The 18,174-nt window shown below is 45.0% G+C and overlaps 1 protein-coding gene across 1 annotated transcript in view; it reads left to right on the top strand.

The window, feature by feature from the left end:
* Positions 1 to 16,623, top strand: part of pold1 (polymerase (DNA directed), delta 1, catalytic subunit) — a 182,736-nt gene extending 166,113 nt beyond the window's left edge. The window contains exons 26-27 of the mRNA XM_080217759.1: positions 1,976 to 2,073; positions 15,524 to 16,623. Of these exons, the coding sequence (XP_080073885.1) occupies positions 1,976 to 2,073; positions 15,524 to 15,620 (195 nt within the window). The 3' untranslated portion in view covers positions 15,621 to 16,623. The remainder of the gene's footprint in view (positions 1 to 1,975; positions 2,074 to 15,523) is intronic.
* Positions 16,624 to 18,174: the final 1,551 nt, after the last annotated feature.

The following is an 18,174-nucleotide window of genomic DNA, read 5'->3' as shown; positions in this document are numbered from 1 at the left end:
TGGAATTCAAATTTCACCATCTGCTGTGGCGGGATTCGAACGCAGGATCCCAGATCATTAGCTGAGTTTCTGGATTGATGGTCTGCCGATAATACCAATAGGACATCGTCGCTCCTATTTATTCATCAAATGTGGATGTCTGTGCCTAGACCAGCATTCATTGACCATTCTTAATTGTTCTTGAAAAGGTGGTGGTGAGCTGCCTTCTTGAAACGCTGCAGTCTGTGAATTGCAGGTACACCCACAATACCCTTTGAAAAATAACACTCTAAATACAGAGTCTTTCCATGTGTTTCTTTTCGTTTGATTTTAACTATTAAATTGCTCCTTTTATTTATATGCAAGCTAGTGATTAAGGGAAAGACTTTGCAGAACCACCATATGCCCACAATCTGCACATTGTGTCATCTGGCAAGATTACATGGAATTGGAGATATTGAATAGCACTTTTTAATGACTGAAAAATGTGATGGAATGATGACAAAGGGTAAAATTTGTGATCAGGAGCACACAATTTTTAATAATGTGCTAATTATCTACAGGCGCAGGGATTCAAGACCAGATGAAGCTGAGTTAGAAGGAGAGGTGGCTGCGTGGTAATATTACTGGACCAGTAATCCAGAGACCCAGGCTAATACCCTTGAGATCATGTGGTTTAATCCCACCACATCAGCTGGTCCAATTTAAATTTGATTCATTAATTAAAACCTGGAATTGAAAGCTTGTCTCAGCAACGGGGCCATGCAACCATCATCAATTGCCGTTTTAAAAAAAAACCATCTGGTTCACTAATGTCCTTGAGGGAAGGAAATCTTACCACGTTTGGCTTGTATGTGACTCCAGATCCACAGCAAAGTGGTTGACTGTTAACTGCCCTCTGAAATGACCTAGCAAGCCCGTTGGTTCAAGGAATGGGCTTGCCAGTGACATCCACGTCCTGTAAAATCCCAAAAAAAAAGCAGGGCGTAATTGATCAAGGCTGCATAGGTGTAATTCAGTCCCAATTTTAATATCATGTGTTAACCTTTGTTCTGTAAGTTTCCATGTCTAAATTTATAACGGAAACTAAATGCATTGGTCGATAATTATGATATTCTGCCAGTGAGAGGCCTAGATCCCACAGTGGATGTGGAGAGGGTGTTTACATAGTGGGAGAGACTAAAACTCAAGGCACAACCTCAAGAGTGAAGGGATGCTCCTTTAAAACTGAGATGAGGAGGAATTTCTTCAGCTGGAGGGTGGTGAATATGTGGAACTCATTGCCGCAGAGGGCTGTAGAGGCCAGGTCATTGAGTGTCTTGAAGACAGAGATAGGGAGGCACAGTGGTTTGCACTGCTGCCTCACAGCGCCAGTGGCCTGAGTTCAATTCCCGGCTTGGGTCAGTGTCTGTGTGGTGTTTGCACATTCTCCTATGCGTAGGTTTCCCTCCGGGTGCTCTGGTTTCCTCCCACAGTCTGAAAGACCTGAGGGTTAGGTGCATTGACCCGAATAGGCGCCGGAGTGTAGCGACGAGGGAACTTTCACAGTAACTTCGTTGTAGCGTTAATATAAGTCTTAGTTGTGACTAATAAATAAATTTTATACTTTACTTCAGATTGGTTCTTGATCAATAAGGAGGTTCAAGGGTTCCTAGGAGAAGACATGAGAATGGGGATGAGAATCATATCAGCCATGATCGAATGGCAGAACAGACTCAATGGGCAGAAAGGCCTAATTCTGCTCCTATATCTTATGATGACATTGCAATGAAAAAGTTGACCTGAAGTGTTCAAAGATGCATGATTTTTAATAAACACAGATAGGCTAACCTCTGATTTTCACTCCTATTAAGGCTTGACTCCCATGATACTGGAAAGCGAGCTACAGCCGTTGTTATACTTTTGCGGGCACTTGTTTCAGTGTTTTATTGCTGTTATTCTCTTCCGTGACATTTCCTTGTAAACCTGACCCTGGGGGTGTTTTTCTCATACTCAGATCTCGCAGCTGAAGCTGTTGGAGGAAAAGTTTTCACGCTTATGGACACAATGCCAGCGATGTCAGGGCAGTCTGCACGAAGATGTGCTTTGTACCAGGTGAGCAAGGGTCTTTTCACTCCCACAGATGGTGTTCCTCATTGTGGAGCTACTGCTTTGTCGAACCCAGTCTGTGATTCTTGAATATATCCTGATAGGGACCTCAAAATTGTAGAACCTCTTTAAGGTTTGCTTAGTCTGCCGATCCTCAAACAACTGCAGGCTTTCAAAATCCAACTTGGCCTCACCTCACCAGTATGTTTAGTCTTCCAAATTGGTCTTTTCACCTGTGATAATATACTGTGCCTTTTAGCTTTCATGCCTGCATCCCATGCCGCTCCCGGGCCAGTCCCTAGAAAACATTTGTTTATATTGTTTGTATTTTGCTTTAACGAGAGACAGCACTGAATGAATAATTTATCGTTTAATGCTCTTCCTCTTTCCACTGCTTGCCCTATTTTTCCTTCCACCACTTACCCCCAATGCCCTTGCTGAAGCCTTGCTGTGGCCACCAGCCCTCTCCACATATTTTGATTTGATTTATTATTGATTTTATTGTCACATGTATTAGCATTCAGTGAAAAGTATTGTTTCTTGCGAGTTATACAGAGTATACCGTACAAAGAGAAGGAAACGAGACAGTGCAGAATGTAGTGTTGCAGTCATAGCTACGGTGTAGGGAAAGGTCAACTTAATGCGAGGTAGGTCCATTCAAAAGTCTGATGGCAGCAGGGAAGAAGCTTTTCTTGGTCGGTTGGTATGTGACTTTTGAGTCCTTTTCCTGACGGAAGAAGGTGGACAAGAGAATGTCCGGGGTTCGTGGGGTCCTTAATTATGCTGACTGCTTTGATGAGGCAACGGGAGGTGTAGACAGTGTCAATGGATGGGAGGCTGGTTTGCGTGATGGATTGGACTGCATTCACGACCTTTTGTGGTTTCTTGCAGTCTTGGGCAGAGCAGGAGCCATGCCAAGCTGTGATACAACCAGAAATAATGTGCTGGTGTTGAGTGTTGGCAGGATGCTCGATCTTGTGGGAGGTGGCAGCATGCTCTAATCCTCTCTTTGCTGACACTCATGCACTTTCCAGCAAGGGTAGTGCTCATGAGCTAGCCTGATTTCATTTCTTCCCTTTGCTAAGCCAAGAGAATGTGGTCAATTTTGAAACCTCAACTCATATTAGTTAACTCTTCATGAAAAGTTCTGTATTGTGGGACTACATGGTTGTGCCTTTACTCAGTTTTTAGCACAGTGGAATGTATTCAGTACCGTACTCATGGACTGCAAAAAACCACAAAAGGTCATGAATGTAGCCCAATCCATTGTGCAAACCAGCCTCCCATCCGTTGAATCTGTCTACACTTCCCACTGCCTCGGCAAGGCAGCCAGCATAATCAAGGACCCCACGCATCCTGTACGTTCTCTCTTCCACCTTCTTCTGTCGGGAGAAAGATACAAAAGTCTGAGGTCACTTCCCAACTGACTCGAGCAGCTTCTTCCCTGCTGCTGTCAGACTTTTGACAAAGGGTCATCTGGACTCAAAACATCAGCTTTTTTCTCTCCTTATAGATGCTGCCAGATTTGCTGAGATTTTCCAGCATTTTCTCTTTTGGTTTTGAATGGACCTACTTTGCATTAAGTTGATGTTCCTCGACAACCTAGCTATGACAGTAACACTATATTCTGCACTCTCTCCCTTCCTTTTCTATGAACAGTATGCTCTCTGTATAGTGCAGAAGAAATAACAATTTTCATGGTATACATTATTGTCATGGTATACAGTGATTGTGTTGTCAATGTATACATGTGACAATAATGAACCAAATCAAACCATCAATAACTGATCCAACTGGACCACGGGATTGACATGGATGCTGTTTTGGCAAAATTCCTTAACCCTACCTCACACAAAAAGTGTCAATGTTGATGGGGCTAGAGTTGCTATGTGCAGAATCTTATACCTTCACAGGGATTTGGCGGGCTCTCATGTCTGACAACTGCGATTCATATCAGACTTTCAGAAAGCTAAGTTATGAGGAAGTGTTGAGGAATTCAAAGTATTTTGAGTGCAGTGAAAATAACGCTGAAGACATTACATGGAAGATATGTAGAGGAAACAGAGGCTTTGAAATTTAAGAAATTTAACTCTGAGATGAGGAGGCATTTTTTCATATCATAGAATTATAGCATTTGTAGTTTGATTTGATTTTAAAAAATAAACTTTATTTATTAGTCACAAGTAAGCTTACACTAACACTGCAATGAAGTTATTGTGGAAAAATCCCCGAGTCACCATACCCCGCGCCTGTTTGGGTACACTGAGGGAGAATTTAGCATGGCTAGTGCACTTAGCCAGCGCGTTTTTCAGACTGTGGGAGGAAACCAGAGCACCTGGAGGAAATGCACGCAGACACGGAGAATGTGCAAACTCCACACAGTGACGCAAGCCAGGAATTGAGCCCGGGTCCCTGGAGATGTGAGATAGCAGTGCTAACCACCATGCCGCCGTTATTGTTGTCGCATGTATTAATATACGAGAAGTATTGTTTCTTTTGCACCATACAAATAAAGCATGCCATTCATAAAAAAGGAAAGGAGAGGGTGCAGAATGTCGTGTTACAATGATCGCTCGAGAGAGAAAGATTGCTACAGTGCAGAAGAGGGCATTCGGCCCATCTGCACTGACTCTGACAGAGAATCTTACCCAGACCGGCTCTATCCACCATAACCCTGCATGTTCCCCATGGCTACTCCATCTAACCTATACATCTTGGGACACTTAAGGGGCAATTTAGCATGGCCAGTCCACCTAAACTGCACATCTTTGCACACTAAGGGGCAATTTAGCATGGCCAACACACCTAGCCCACATATCTTTGGACTGTGGGAGGAAACCGGAGCACCTGGAGGAAACCCATGCAGACACAGGGAGAACATGCAAATTCCACACAGACAATGACCCAAGGCCAGAATCGGACGTGTGTCTCTGGAGCTGTGAGACAACAGTGCTAACCACCATGCCGCCCTGAGGTTTTCTCTGAAGTTTGTGGATATGTGGGATTCTCTTCCCAGAAAGCAGTGGAGGCTTTATCATTAAATTTATTCAAGGCAGAATTCGGCAGATTTTTGATAGATCAGAGAGTTGAGATTAATGGGGAGTGGATCGGAAAGTGGAGTTGAGGCCACAGCCAAATGAGACATGGTCATATTGAACAGCAGAGCAGGCTCGAATGACCTGCTCGAGCCTCTAAATCCTACATGGATGTTACAACAAATGCATAAAATTCTTCTTGCAGACTATAAGTAAAAATGCAAAGATACTTGAAATTGCAAGAGCAAAATAAATCTCTAAAATGTGTCAGTATTTTGGCTATTTGATCGGAGCTGAAAAGCTGCAGAGATGTGCACTAGGAGGCAATCGAAAGAGGGGTCTTCCTGGGTGTGCTTAGTGGAGTAATGGAAGTCATAGAGCGGTTGCAGATGGGATACACTGGATGTGTGAGGATAAGACCATAAGACATAGGAGCAGGATCAGGCCACTTGGCCCATCGAGTCTGCTCCACCATTCAATCATGGCTGATACTTTTCTCATCCCCATTCTCCTGATGGCGCAAAACAGAGGAACGTGACATATCATTTGATTTGATTTATTATTGTCACCTGTATTAGCATTCAGTGAAAAGTATTGTTTCTTGCACACTATTACAGACAAAGCATACCGTATATAGAGAAGGAAATGAGAGTGCAGAATGTAGTGTTAGTCATAGCTAGGGTGTAGAGAAAGATCAACTTACTATGAGGTAGGTCCATTCAGAAGTCTGACGGCAGCAGGGAAGAAGCTGTTCTTCAGTCAATTGGTATGTGACCTCAGACTTCTGACGACATGCCTCCTGGTAGGAGCACACAGCAGCAATGAAGTAAAGTAGTACTTTCTGAACAATCTTACACAGTGGAAAAATGGTAGATATATCAAAAAAGGCAAAGCCCCTGAAGTATACAAGGGTTCAAGGGACATCTAAATGTTCACAAAGAAGGCGAATGGAGAAATACTTTTGATTTATCAAAGTAATTTTAAAAATAATATCCATTATATTCCTTTACCTTGATTTTTGGGTTGATGGATTGGTTAAAACTTACTGTCATCCAATTTCAATATGATGGATCGTGAATTGCAGCTGCCTTTTGTGCTGAAGATATAGTCCTGATATGCACGTACAACACACACTCTGCTCACACCAGCCGCACACAACATACACTGTGCAATCATTTCACTACCAAATTCAGAGGAGAATCGCTTTGAGGTTGTTTGTGTTAGTCATATGTGTTGCTTTTTGGTTTGTGGGACGTTGGGGTGTGTTTGAAATCAATACTCAGAAATATTTTTCAATTTCCGATTTAATGAGAAGCGGCACGGTGGCAGGATGGTGGCACAGCGGTGAGCACTGCCGCCTCACAGCGCCTGGGACCCGGGTTCAATTCCCGGCTTGGGTCACTGTCTGTGCGGAGTCTGTACGTTCTCCCTGTGTCTGCGTGGGTTTAAAATTTATTTATTAGTGTCACAAGTAAGCTTACATTCACACTGCAGTGAAGTTACTGTCGCCACACTCTGGCGCCTGCTCAGGAGTTGATGGGGTGGGCGTGTGGGGCCTGGGTGATATGCTGTTTTGGAGAGTTACATAAGAACATAAGAAATAGGAGCAGGAGTAGGCCATCTAGCCCTTCGAGTCTGCCCCGCCACTCAATAAGATCACGGCTGATCTGAAGTGGATCAGTTCCACTTTACCGCCTTCTCCCCAGAACCCTTAATTCCCTTGTCTATCAGAAATCTATCTACCCATGACTTAAATGTATTCAACGAGGTAGCCTCCACCACTTCAATGGGCAGAGAATTCCAGAGATTCACCATCCTTTGAGTGAAGAAGTTCCTCCTCAACTCTGTTCTAAACTGCCCCCCCACCTTATTTTGAGGCTGTGCCCTCTAGTTCTGTTTTCCTTTCTAAGCAGAAAGAATCTCTCTACCTCTACCCTATCCAGCCCCTTCATTATCTTGTAAGTCTCTATAAGATCCCCCCTTAGCCTTCTAAACTCCAACGAGTACAGGCCCGGTCTATTTAATCTCTCCTCATAAGCTAACCTCCTCATCTCCAGTATCAGCCTGGTGAACCTTCTCTGTATTCCCTCCGAGGCCAATATATCCTTGGTGCAGACTTGATGAACCAAATGGCCTCCTTCTGCATTGCAGGGATTCTATAGATTTGGATTGCCTAAATCCCATTCCTCTATCCACATCACAAATATTTGTCAGAAATAGGCGATGCTGTTCATGGGAACTTACTGTGCGCAAATAGCGTGCGTAAGTTTGTTGCCATGTTTCCTATGTTACAACTACAGCTAATAACTACTTGTGACAAATAAATAAATACTACTTGTAATAAATAAATAAAATAGCTTAGAACCTGGAAAGAAGAAAATGGGTTTTATTCATTCAGATTTCAAAACTTTAATGTGCCTTAAGGGGGATTGATATCAACTCTGACCAGACAAATGGTTTGCTTCTGTGCAATACTCTCTCTTATTCTGCTTACCCTAGCATGAGAATTTTTCTGCCCCCCGCACCGCAAAGAAAAACTCCCAAACCTGCGAGTTGTGCACAATTCTCACCAAGATGAGATAGCATAACTTGCCGTGGTTATCTCCAATCTGAGGGCAGTTGGGTGCGTGAGAAAGGATTCATTGCTGTCAAGAGAGCCCTGGCTCGCAATTGACATTTATGATTCCTCTGTTGCCAATGAGCGTGATTTACGAGTTGCTTCGATGGTTGCAAATCCAAGGGCTGTTTAATGTCCCTGTAATCAAGTAATGTCCGGTGGAAGGGTGAGATATGTGGACGGAATTTAGCCCACATGAAGAGCGAAGCCTCCTATCTGGAGCTTGGGGCAGGTAATGACGGATGGGTCCTGTGCTTGCTGCAGAAGGATGTAAAACATAATCAATGCCGCAATGATTAGGGAGCATCTGTGGGGGGGGCGGTAACAGAACAGAAAGATTCTGGGTTGCCTGATGTGATAGCATGTTACAACTTGCTTAATCTTAAGTGATGGAGGAAGAATCTATTTGGGTTCACTGAAGGATATTGGTTGTATTTTTTTTAATTTATTTGTGGGACATGGGTATCGCTGGGTAGCCAGCATTTATTGCCCATCCCTTTAAGAAGGTGGTGGTGAGCTGCCTTCTTGAATCGCTGCAGCCACGTGCTGTGACCCACAATGCCGTTAGGGAGAGAATTCCAGGATTTTGACCCAGTGACAGTGAAGGAACAGCCGATATATTTCCAAGTCAGAATGGTGAGTCGCTTGGAGGGGAACTTGCAGGGAGTGATGTTCCCATGTATCTACTGCCCTTGTTCTTCTAGATGGAAGCGGTCATGGGTTTGGAAGGTGCTGTCTAAGGATCTTTGGTGAATTGCTGCAGTGCATCTTGTAGATAGTGCACACACCTTTGCTGCTGATAGTCAGTGATGGAGGATTGAATGCTTGTAGATGTGGTGTCAATCAAGCAGGCTGCTTTTTCCTGGATGGTGTTAAGCTTCTTGAGTGTTGTTGGAGCTGCACCCATCCAGGCAAGTGGGGAGTATTCCATCACACCCCTGACTTGTGCCTTGTGTTTGGTGGATAAGCTCTGGAAAGTCGGGAGGCAAGTTGCTCGCCGCAGTATTCCGAGCCGTTGACACATTTGTAATGTGCTCTTCATGGTTCCAAGATATCCCAAAGCATTTTACACTTCAGATGTACTTCTATCAGCCGTAGTCGTTATGTAGGAAACACGGCAACTAATTTATGCACGCTATTTGCTCATAATAAGTTCTCACAAACAGCATTGCCTACTACTGACAAATAATCTATTTGTGACGTGGATAGAAGAATGGGAATTAGATTATCCATATTTATAGAATCCCTGCAGTGCAGAAGGAGGCCATTTGGCCCATCAAGTGTGCAGCAACCCTCCAAAAGAGCAGACCACTGAGGCCCCCACACTCCCACCCCAGCAACTCCACACATTTGTCATGTCCAATCCACTTAACCTACACATCTTGGGACTCAAAGGGCAATTTAGCATGGCCAGCCCACCTCATGTGCACATTTTTGGAGTATGGGAGGAAACCGATGCACCCAGAGGAAACCCACTCAATCACGGAGGGAACGTGCAGACTCCATACAGACAGTGACCCAAGGCCAGCATCAAACCTGGTACCCTGGCACTGTGAGGCAGCAGTGCTAACCACTGTGCAGCCCATAATGGGGAGAACTTCCCTGCTGTTCTGTGCTAATGCAGTGGGATCTTCTAAGTCCTCCCGAAAGAATTGATAGGACATCAGTTTAATGTGTCACCTGAAGGACCACAACTCCCAGCAGTACACCACTCCCTCAGTACATCACTGGCGCATCTCCCTTGATTTTATGCTCGCGTCTCTGGAGTGGAACTCACAACCTTCTGACTCCAAGGAAAGTGCTACCTGTGGCTAACGCCTAAATTCAAAGTATGGAATATTGGCCTACCCTTCCCTATGTGGGATCTCAGTACGTGAGCTCCCATTTTCAAGTCATGCTGAAATAATTTTTACGGGTAGTTTGGAAATATTCATGTTTCGCAACCTTTTACATTACAACATAGATGGCACTTCAGAATAATCTCATTGGGTGTAAAGTGATTTGAGACCTCCGGCGGCTGTGGAACATACTGTATAAATGTGAGTCTTATATGAGGCAAGGGCCACAAGTTGAATTATCTCATTTCTAAAGGATGGCACGGCGGCACAGTTGTTAGTTGCTGCTTCACAGCGCCAGGGATCTGGGTTCGATTCCCGGCTTGGATCACAGTCTGTGTGGAGTTTGCATATTCTCCTCCTCCGTGTCTGTGTGGGTTTCCTCCGGGTGCTCCAGTTTCCTCCCACGTTCTGAAAGACGTGTTGGTTAGGGTGCATTGACCCGAGCAGTATGGCGACTAGGGGAATTTCACAGTAACTTCATTGCAGTGTTAATGTAAGCCTCACTTGTGACTAATGGATAAGTAAATTAACTTTAAAGTTTCATTGTATGGTGAGGAAGATATTTCCAACAGACCATAACGTTTCAGTAATGTCAGAAAATACTGCGTTGCACAGTCCCACACTTGCAGTTCGAGTGGGCGGGGGTGGTTGGTTATTTGATGCAGACGTGTCAGAGTTGGGCTACACTCACCACAACACTGCACAGTCTGGTACACCATCCACTTCCATTATTCAGCAGTGACTGAGCAAAAAGGAAGAAGTAAAAGGATTCTGGTCTGATTCAGGCTTTATTTACAATTTCTTTGCTGTCCCACTACTCCTTCCCCACCCACGTTTGATGCATATTTGTTTATATGCTTTGTGAGTTTGGAATTGCTCCCTTCGCTTTTCCCCCTTCCTGTTACTTACTCTCAGTGCCAGGGACCCCAGTTCGATTCCAGCCTCGGGTCACTGTCTGTGTGGAATTTGCACATTCTCCCCGTGTCTGCATGGGTTTCCTCCCACTCTTCAAAAAGGTTAGGTTGATTAGCCATGCTAAATTTCCCCTTCATGTCAGGGAGATTAGCAGGGTAGATACAGGAATAAGGTCTGGGTGGGATTGTTGTCACTGTAGGCTTGATGGGCCAAATGGCTGCCTTCTATACTGTAGGGATTCTATGATTCTACTTCTTACCCTGTGCAGAACCTAAGGCCTAGCAGACAGCTTGCCCCATGCGTGTTTTAGTCAGCAGCAGTGATCAATGTTGGCTTTTAACTGGCTTTCTCTTATTGCTGAAATTTACAGGCCATTTGGTATGGCTGAACAGGAACTATCCAGCCTAATTTTCACTTTCTAAAGTAAAGTTTGTTTATTTGTCACAAATAAAGCTTACATTAACACTGCAATGAAGTTACTGTGAAATTCCCCCTGTCACCACACTTTGACGCATGTACACTGAGGGAGAATTTAGCACGGCCAATGCACCTAACTAGCTCATCTTTGTACTGTGGGAGGGAACCGGAGCACCCGGAGGAAACCCATGTAGACACGGGGAGAACGTGCAAACTCCACACAGACAGTGACCTGAGGCCGGAATTGAATCTGGGTCCCTGGCGCTGTGAGGCAGCAGTGCTAGTCACTGTGCCCCCTTGGCCTGTAACCTTGTACAAAGAACAAAATCAGCCTGGGAAACAGGCCCTTCGGCCCAACGAGCCCGCGCCGCCATCTCAACACCACCCGTCCACCTCTCTACCCACGATCCCTGTCTAATGTTTTATGGCCATCCAGACTGAGGGAAACTGATTTAGGGACAATTTATTCCTGCCAATCAGCCTAACAGCACAACTTTGGGGTGTGGGAGGAAACCGGAGCACCCGGAGAAAACCCATGCAAGCACGGGGAGAATGCGCAAGCTCCCACAGACACCGGCCCAAATCCATGTGTCTGCACAGTAATCAGCAATAGTCACTGAGCTGTCATCTTGCCCAGTATCTTGTCCAGTTTAGGCACACACTAACGACATGAAGCACTAGGCCAATCTCAAACAACCAAGAGCAGCCCCGGTACGACCCATCGCGTGTATGCCCCTCGTTGGACACGAGGTGGACCGACTTAAAACCTGTGAATGAAAAGAGAAAAAACATTATTATCATACTATACCCATTTACATTACCAGGGACGCCCCAATGGTAATGACCCTTATTTAAAAGGATATCCTATATCCACCCATCAGTCATGTGCCTGTCTAAGTTACTCTTAAAGGACTCTAGTGTGTTTGCCTCCACCACCTTACTTGGCAGAGCATTCCATACCCCCACTACTCTCTGTGTGAAAAACCTCCCTCTAATATCTGTGTTGTACCTCTCCCCCCTCACCTTAAGTCCATGGCCCCTTGTCCTACGTGTATCTATTGTAGGTAAAGAACTTCCGATGCATATCTAAGTACCTTTTCAATATGATGAGGGTGTTCTGTCTCTACCTTTTCAGGCAGTGAGTTCCATTCTCCCAACACTCTCTGGGTGAAATAATTCTTCTTCAACTCCCCTCTGTTCAAATAGTTAAATCTATGTCTCTCACTTATTGACCTCTCGGCTAAGGGAGCCAAGTCCTTCATTTCCTAGATAAAAGAGTGGAGGGAAGTTGAGGATTTTTGCCCCAAGCAGAATGAGGGTCTGCAACTCTGCCTTTAACTAGAATCATAGAATCCCGCAGTGCAGAAGGAGGCCATTTGGCCCATCAAGCCTGCACCGACCACATTCTCACCCACGCCCTATTCCCATAACCTCATGTATTTACCCTAGCTAGTCCCCTAACACTAAGGGGCAATTAATAGTATGGCCAATCCACCTAACCTGCCCATTTTTGGACTCTGGGAAGAAACCGGAGCACCCAGAGGAAACCGATGCAGACATGGGGAGAATGTGCAAACTCCACATAGTTAGTGACCCAAGCCGGGATATTGAACTTGGGTCCCTGGCGCTGTGAGGTCCCTTGATAGGACCTCACTAGTTCCCTTGTTATTTTAAACACTAATTAAACCGCCCCTCGACCTCCTCTGCTCCAAAGAAAACAATCCCAGCATATCAAATCTTTCCTCATAGCTAGCATTCTCCAGCCCTGGGAACATCTCCGTCTAGATCTTGTCTAGATCTTGCGATCACATCTGCCTTGTGATACAATAACCAGAACTGTATATAGAGCTCCAGCTGTGCCTGACGAATGCTTTATCCAGTTTTACCATAAACTCCTTGCTCGTCTGTGTCTCAGCTAATGGACGAAAGTATCTTGTGTGCCTTTTTAACCACATTATTTACCTGATCTTCAGGCATCTGTGATTATATACTCCAAGGCCCTCTGCTTCTCTGCAGCACTGTGGTTAGCTCTGCTGTTTCACAGCGCCAGGGACCCGAGTTTGATTCCCAGCTTGGGTCACTGTCTGCGTGGAGTTTGCATGTTCTCTCTGTATCTGTGTGAGTTTCCGCCGGGTGTTCCAGTTGGTTGCGTGTCTTTGCCACCCTCCTCCTCCACACACACACACACACACACACACACACACGCCGCCGCCGCCGCCATGATATGCTGGTTAGAGTGCATTGGCCATGCTAAATTTTCCCTCCGTGTACCCGAACAGATGCCAGAGTGTGGCAATTAGGGGATTGTCACTGTAATTTCATTGCGGTGTTAATGTAAGCCTACTTGTGATGAATAAATAAACTTTATAAAAAACATTTTACAGTTTTCAGTCTCTTACCATTGCGTGTTCCCATGTTTTGTTTGCTTTCCCAAATGCTTTACCTTGCACTTCTCTGGACTGATTTACCTTCTGCCATTTTTCTATCTACCTCACCATTGATGACTCTATGACTTTCTTCCAACTGTCATCAACATGGCCAATTTTTGCTTCCATCTGCAAACCTTGGCATGGTGGGTTGGTGCTGCAGCGCTTTATGTGAACTTCTTGTTCCTTCCACCACCCAAATCCAGGTCTTTTTCTAGGTGGAGGTAAAGTGTTGTGTTCCAAGCGCCTTGCAAAGGACCCTAACTTCCTCAAAATTATGTTTTTGTGGGTTTTCTTCCCTCGTGTTCTAAAGCTGTAATTTATTCTCGGGCATGGTTGGGCCTTGCCAATTCTATCATCCCCATACAACAATAACTTCCATATATAGGACACCTTTAGCATGGCAAATAGTCCCATGGCACTTCACAAGAACGTTAACAAAAAATGTTTGACGTTATGCCACGTAAGAGTTGGCACAGATGACCAAGAACTTGGTCAGAGGGATAGGTTTTAATACACTTAAGCTATCTCTTATTGAGGTCAAGCGACATTAGGATTATGGGGGGTAATTCTAGAGCTCAGGGCCTTGGCAGCTGAAAACATGGCCGCCAGTAGCATAGTGAGGAATCATAGAATCCCTACAGTGCAGAAGCAGGCCATTTGGCCCATCGAGCCTGCACCAGACAACAATCCCACTCAGGCCTTACCCCGTAACCCCACGTATTGACCCCACTAATCTCCCTGACACTAAGGGACAATTTAGCATGGCCCGTCCACCTGACTCACACGTCTTTGGAAGAAAGCATGTAGATGAGAAGTAATAGAGGCCCACGGATACATCGTTTGTGAGGGAGCCGAAAGGGGATTATCGCTCGAGATTTTCTGGCTGCGCCTGGCTACTGACACACTACACAATCATAGAAGACATCATAGCTGATCAATTAACCTGCAGATACTTGCTGTTTTGAGCAGTGGCTATTTTAGTGAGGTACTGGAGTTCCTCATATTCATGAAATCATTGTCTTTTAAAGACGAACACTGAAATAAGATGTTATTGTTTTCTCTGAACCTGATTTTTTTTTTAGTTTTAAAGTTTATTTATTAGTGTCACAAGTAGGCTTACGTTAACACTGCAGTGAAGTTACTGTGAAAATGCCCTGGTTGCCACACTCCAGAGCCTGTTTGGGTACACTGAGGGAGAATTCAGCATGGCCAATGCACCCTAGCCAGCAAGTCTTTTGGACTATGGGAAGAAACAGGAGCACCCGGAGGAAATCCACACAGACATGGGGAGAATGTATGGACTCTGCACAGACAGTGACCCAAGCTGGGAATCGAACTTGGCTCCCTGGCGCTGTGAGGCAGCAGTGCTAACCACTGTGCAGCCCCAAATGGCAGGAGAACTTTGAAGATGGCTTGGTGCTGAACACAGTTGCATAGAGAGGAAACATCACCAGGCCTTGTGCAATGTGCAGCAATTCTATCCTTTTAATGGGGGGCACAGTGGTTAGCACTCTGCCTCACAACACCAGGGATCCAGGTTCAATACTGGCCTTGGATCACTCTGTACAGCGTCTGCACATTCTCTCCATGTCTGCGTGGGTTTCCTCTGATTGCTCTGTTTCCCTCCCACAATCTAAAGACACGCTGGTTAGGGTGCATTAGCCATGCAAAATTCTCTCTCCGTGTACCGAACAGGCACTGGAGTGTGGCGACTAGGGGATTTTCACAGTAACTTCATTGCGTGTTAATGTGAGTCTACTTGTGACGCTAATGAATAAACTTTAATTTTAAATTTAAAAAGAAATGAACTTTATTGTTCAGGGTTCCTGCTGTGTTTGTTGTCCCCGGATATTTGATGAGTCTTTACTGAACAAAAAGACTGATTTTCTACTTGTGGTGAAAACTGAGGGCTATCAACATGTTAGTCCCTCATAAATCTGATAGGAATTTGTGAGTAACTTCCTACCCAGAGAATGATGGGAATCTGAAACTTGCCATCACAGGGGGTGTTTGAGGTGAAATGGATTTGAGGGGAAATAAGTACATGAGGGTGAAAGGAATAGAAGGATAAATTGATAGGCTTAATGAAGTAGGGGTGAGAAGATTGGACTGTAAATGCTAGCAGGAATATGTTGGGCCAAACGGCCTGTCTGTGCTGTAAGTTCTATGTCACAACTTTTTGCCTTTTCCCTTTTCCCTCATCAGTCGGGATTGTCCCATATTCTACATGCGGAAAAAAGTGCAGAAGGACCTCGATGACCAGGAGAAAGTGATGATGCGGTTTGGACCCCCGACCTGGTGATGGAGCGAAGCAAGGAATCAAGAGATGTTGAGGGGGGTGGGGGGGGCGGGGGGGTGGAAACGTTGTTGGGCAAGGCGCAGTGGAGAGACTGTCAAATGAACGAGTGGAGAAGCTTCTTGGCTTGATTGAGGAACACGACTGTTTTTGCCCGCTGACCGCTGTTACTGCTGTTTGCCTGGAAGCTTACCAAAATGCAGGTTTGTTTTTAACCTCTGAGTTGGGTCAAAATTGAGTTAGGTACCCTTTGACAGTCTGACTGCATGAACCCAGCATCTGGAGCAGCTCAGACCCCATCGCATCAAAAGCAAGCGAGAACCATTTTGTTGTCGAGTACATGGTGTGCCAAATTTTGGGGTGGTGGGGGTTGTTCGGTGTTTAGGGAGGAACAGGCAAAGGAGGGCAAGTACTGAATTTTTAGAAGTGTCATAATGGATCACAAATTGTGAATGATTCAGTGACTGTTTTGCAAAGTATCTCACTGCAGATGAGACACTATTTTGTACGAGGGGTTGTCCTTTGGGTTATCAATGTGCTGGGTGTTTTTTTACACCCACTTAATGAGTTGGATCACTTGACCAGTGGATTGATTGAAGTGCGTGTGACATGAACAAGTGGGCGAAATCAAGTGTCAATGAGGTGATAATATCCTGTGTTATTCTTAGAAAACTTAGATCTGACAGGTCATTTGCTGACTTTGTCCGTTGCCGTTCAATAGCTTCAGGGATGTTTGAATCTTATTTTGATAAAGCTCATGGATTCTCTCTTGTTCCCAACCATATTGCCACCTGCCTCCGACCATCTCCTTTGTATTTATCTGGCAGGTGGCATTGGAGACAGCTTGTAGAGTTATGAGTGATGTACCAGTAGATGCCAATAGTGTGCTGATGCTTAGTTTACCCTGGAGGAGGGTAAGAGGCAAGTGAGAAAGGTCGTAGAAATTGCAGCTGAAATTGGGAACTGGGTTTGGGGCGCTGTGTAAGAAGTCTGACAACACCAGGCTAAAGTCCGACAGGTTTATTTGGTAGCACAAGCTTTTGGAGCGCTGCCCCTTTATCGGGTGACTCATTGCTGAAGGAGCAGCGCTCCGAAAGCTTGTGCTACCAAATAGACCTGGTGGACTTTAACCTGGTGTTGTCAGACTCCTTACTGTGTCCGCCCCAGTCCAACACCGGCATCTCCACATCATGTTGTGTTATGTCCTCTAACTAATAAAAGCAATCTGTGCCCATCTTCTGGATGTACCTGACAACCACTCTGTTGTAAGGGTATAAAGCAGGGGAATATCGTCAGAACGTTAGTTTTAAATATTTTCCAGATGCTGAGTTTTCACTCGTGGTTATATCTTTTAAACTTTGATGTCCCGTAAGTTCTGAAGAACCTGGGTCATAATTTGCCCGAGGACTAGTTGGCAAATCGAGTTTCTACAGCCCCAAATTGGACTTAATGGTTGAGAGTTTTGGACAACCAACCATTTGGATCCTCTCTGTAATTAAAGACAGCTTTCCACTGGTGGGAAAGCACTGAGGCAGCATTCAATTTGGGTGTAGGAGGAGCTTGATAATGGACTACTCATTAGGTAGGAAGAGGAGTGACAATCCAGTGTACTTGTCCCGGAGTGGTTCAGGGTGCCGTTTCCAATCGTTGGTGCCATTCTGCTACTTCCACAAGAAATTGGTCTGTGTGACTTTGCAGGGCAGCAGAAGATGTTGGCCTGCTCCAGAAAGAAAAAACCACCAATCCCAGTTAATCCTAGGGCAGCACAATGGTACTTACTGCTGCCTCACGGCACCAGGGACCTGAGTTCGATTCCCAGCTCGGGTCATTCTCCCCGTGTCTGCGTGGGTTTCTTCTGGGTGCTCCGGTTTCCTCCCAAAGTCCGAAAGATATGCTGGTTAGGTGGATTGGCCCTGCTAAATTGTCCCTTAGTGGATGTACTGGTTAGGTGGATTGGCCATGCTACATTTTCCCTCAGTCTACCCTAGCAGGCATCAGAATATGGCGACTTGGTGATTTTCATATTAACTTCATTGTGGTATTAATGTAAGCCTTCTTGACTAATAAATAAACTTTATTTTTACTTTAAATTTGACCACTTGCCACCTGGAATCCAGGTGTGGAAGTCTAACCGAGAACTGACGGTGATTGACAAGAGAAATCTTGGCAAATTTAGGCCCCCTCCAACATCCAAGTCTCAGTATCCCATTTTATGTCTGGCTAAAATTGGCTAACAAAGTAAACCAGGGATCAAACCTCAGGCCTCTCTGGCCTGTTTTGATGTGGCACGATTTCAGCAGATGCATTCATCCCCTGAGCTTTCTGAGGGGTATTTTAAATTCCCCTCGTTCAACCCTATCTCAAAGTTTCAATTGCAGTGTTTTTTTATGGCCGGGGTACGATGGTTGTCTTTTTCTCATTCACTGACATGACACCAGTCCATGCGGAATTTATCCAGTGTTTCACGCAACTGTGACTTTGTACACTATATTTTTATATAACCATATGTTTCTTGAGCAATGATTTTTTTTGTACCTTGGGAAATAAAAATGTTAACTAT

This window comes from Carcharhinus amblyrhynchos, chromosome 35 (assembly GCF_965287045.1).
Source record: "Carcharhinus amblyrhynchos chromosome 35, sCarAmb.v2.hapA, whole genome shotgun sequence".
In the NCBI taxonomy this organism is placed as follows: domain Eukaryota; kingdom Metazoa; phylum Chordata; class Chondrichthyes; order Carcharhiniformes; family Carcharhinidae; genus Carcharhinus; species Carcharhinus amblyrhynchos.
This window is presented reverse-complemented; position numbering and strand designations above follow the sequence as displayed.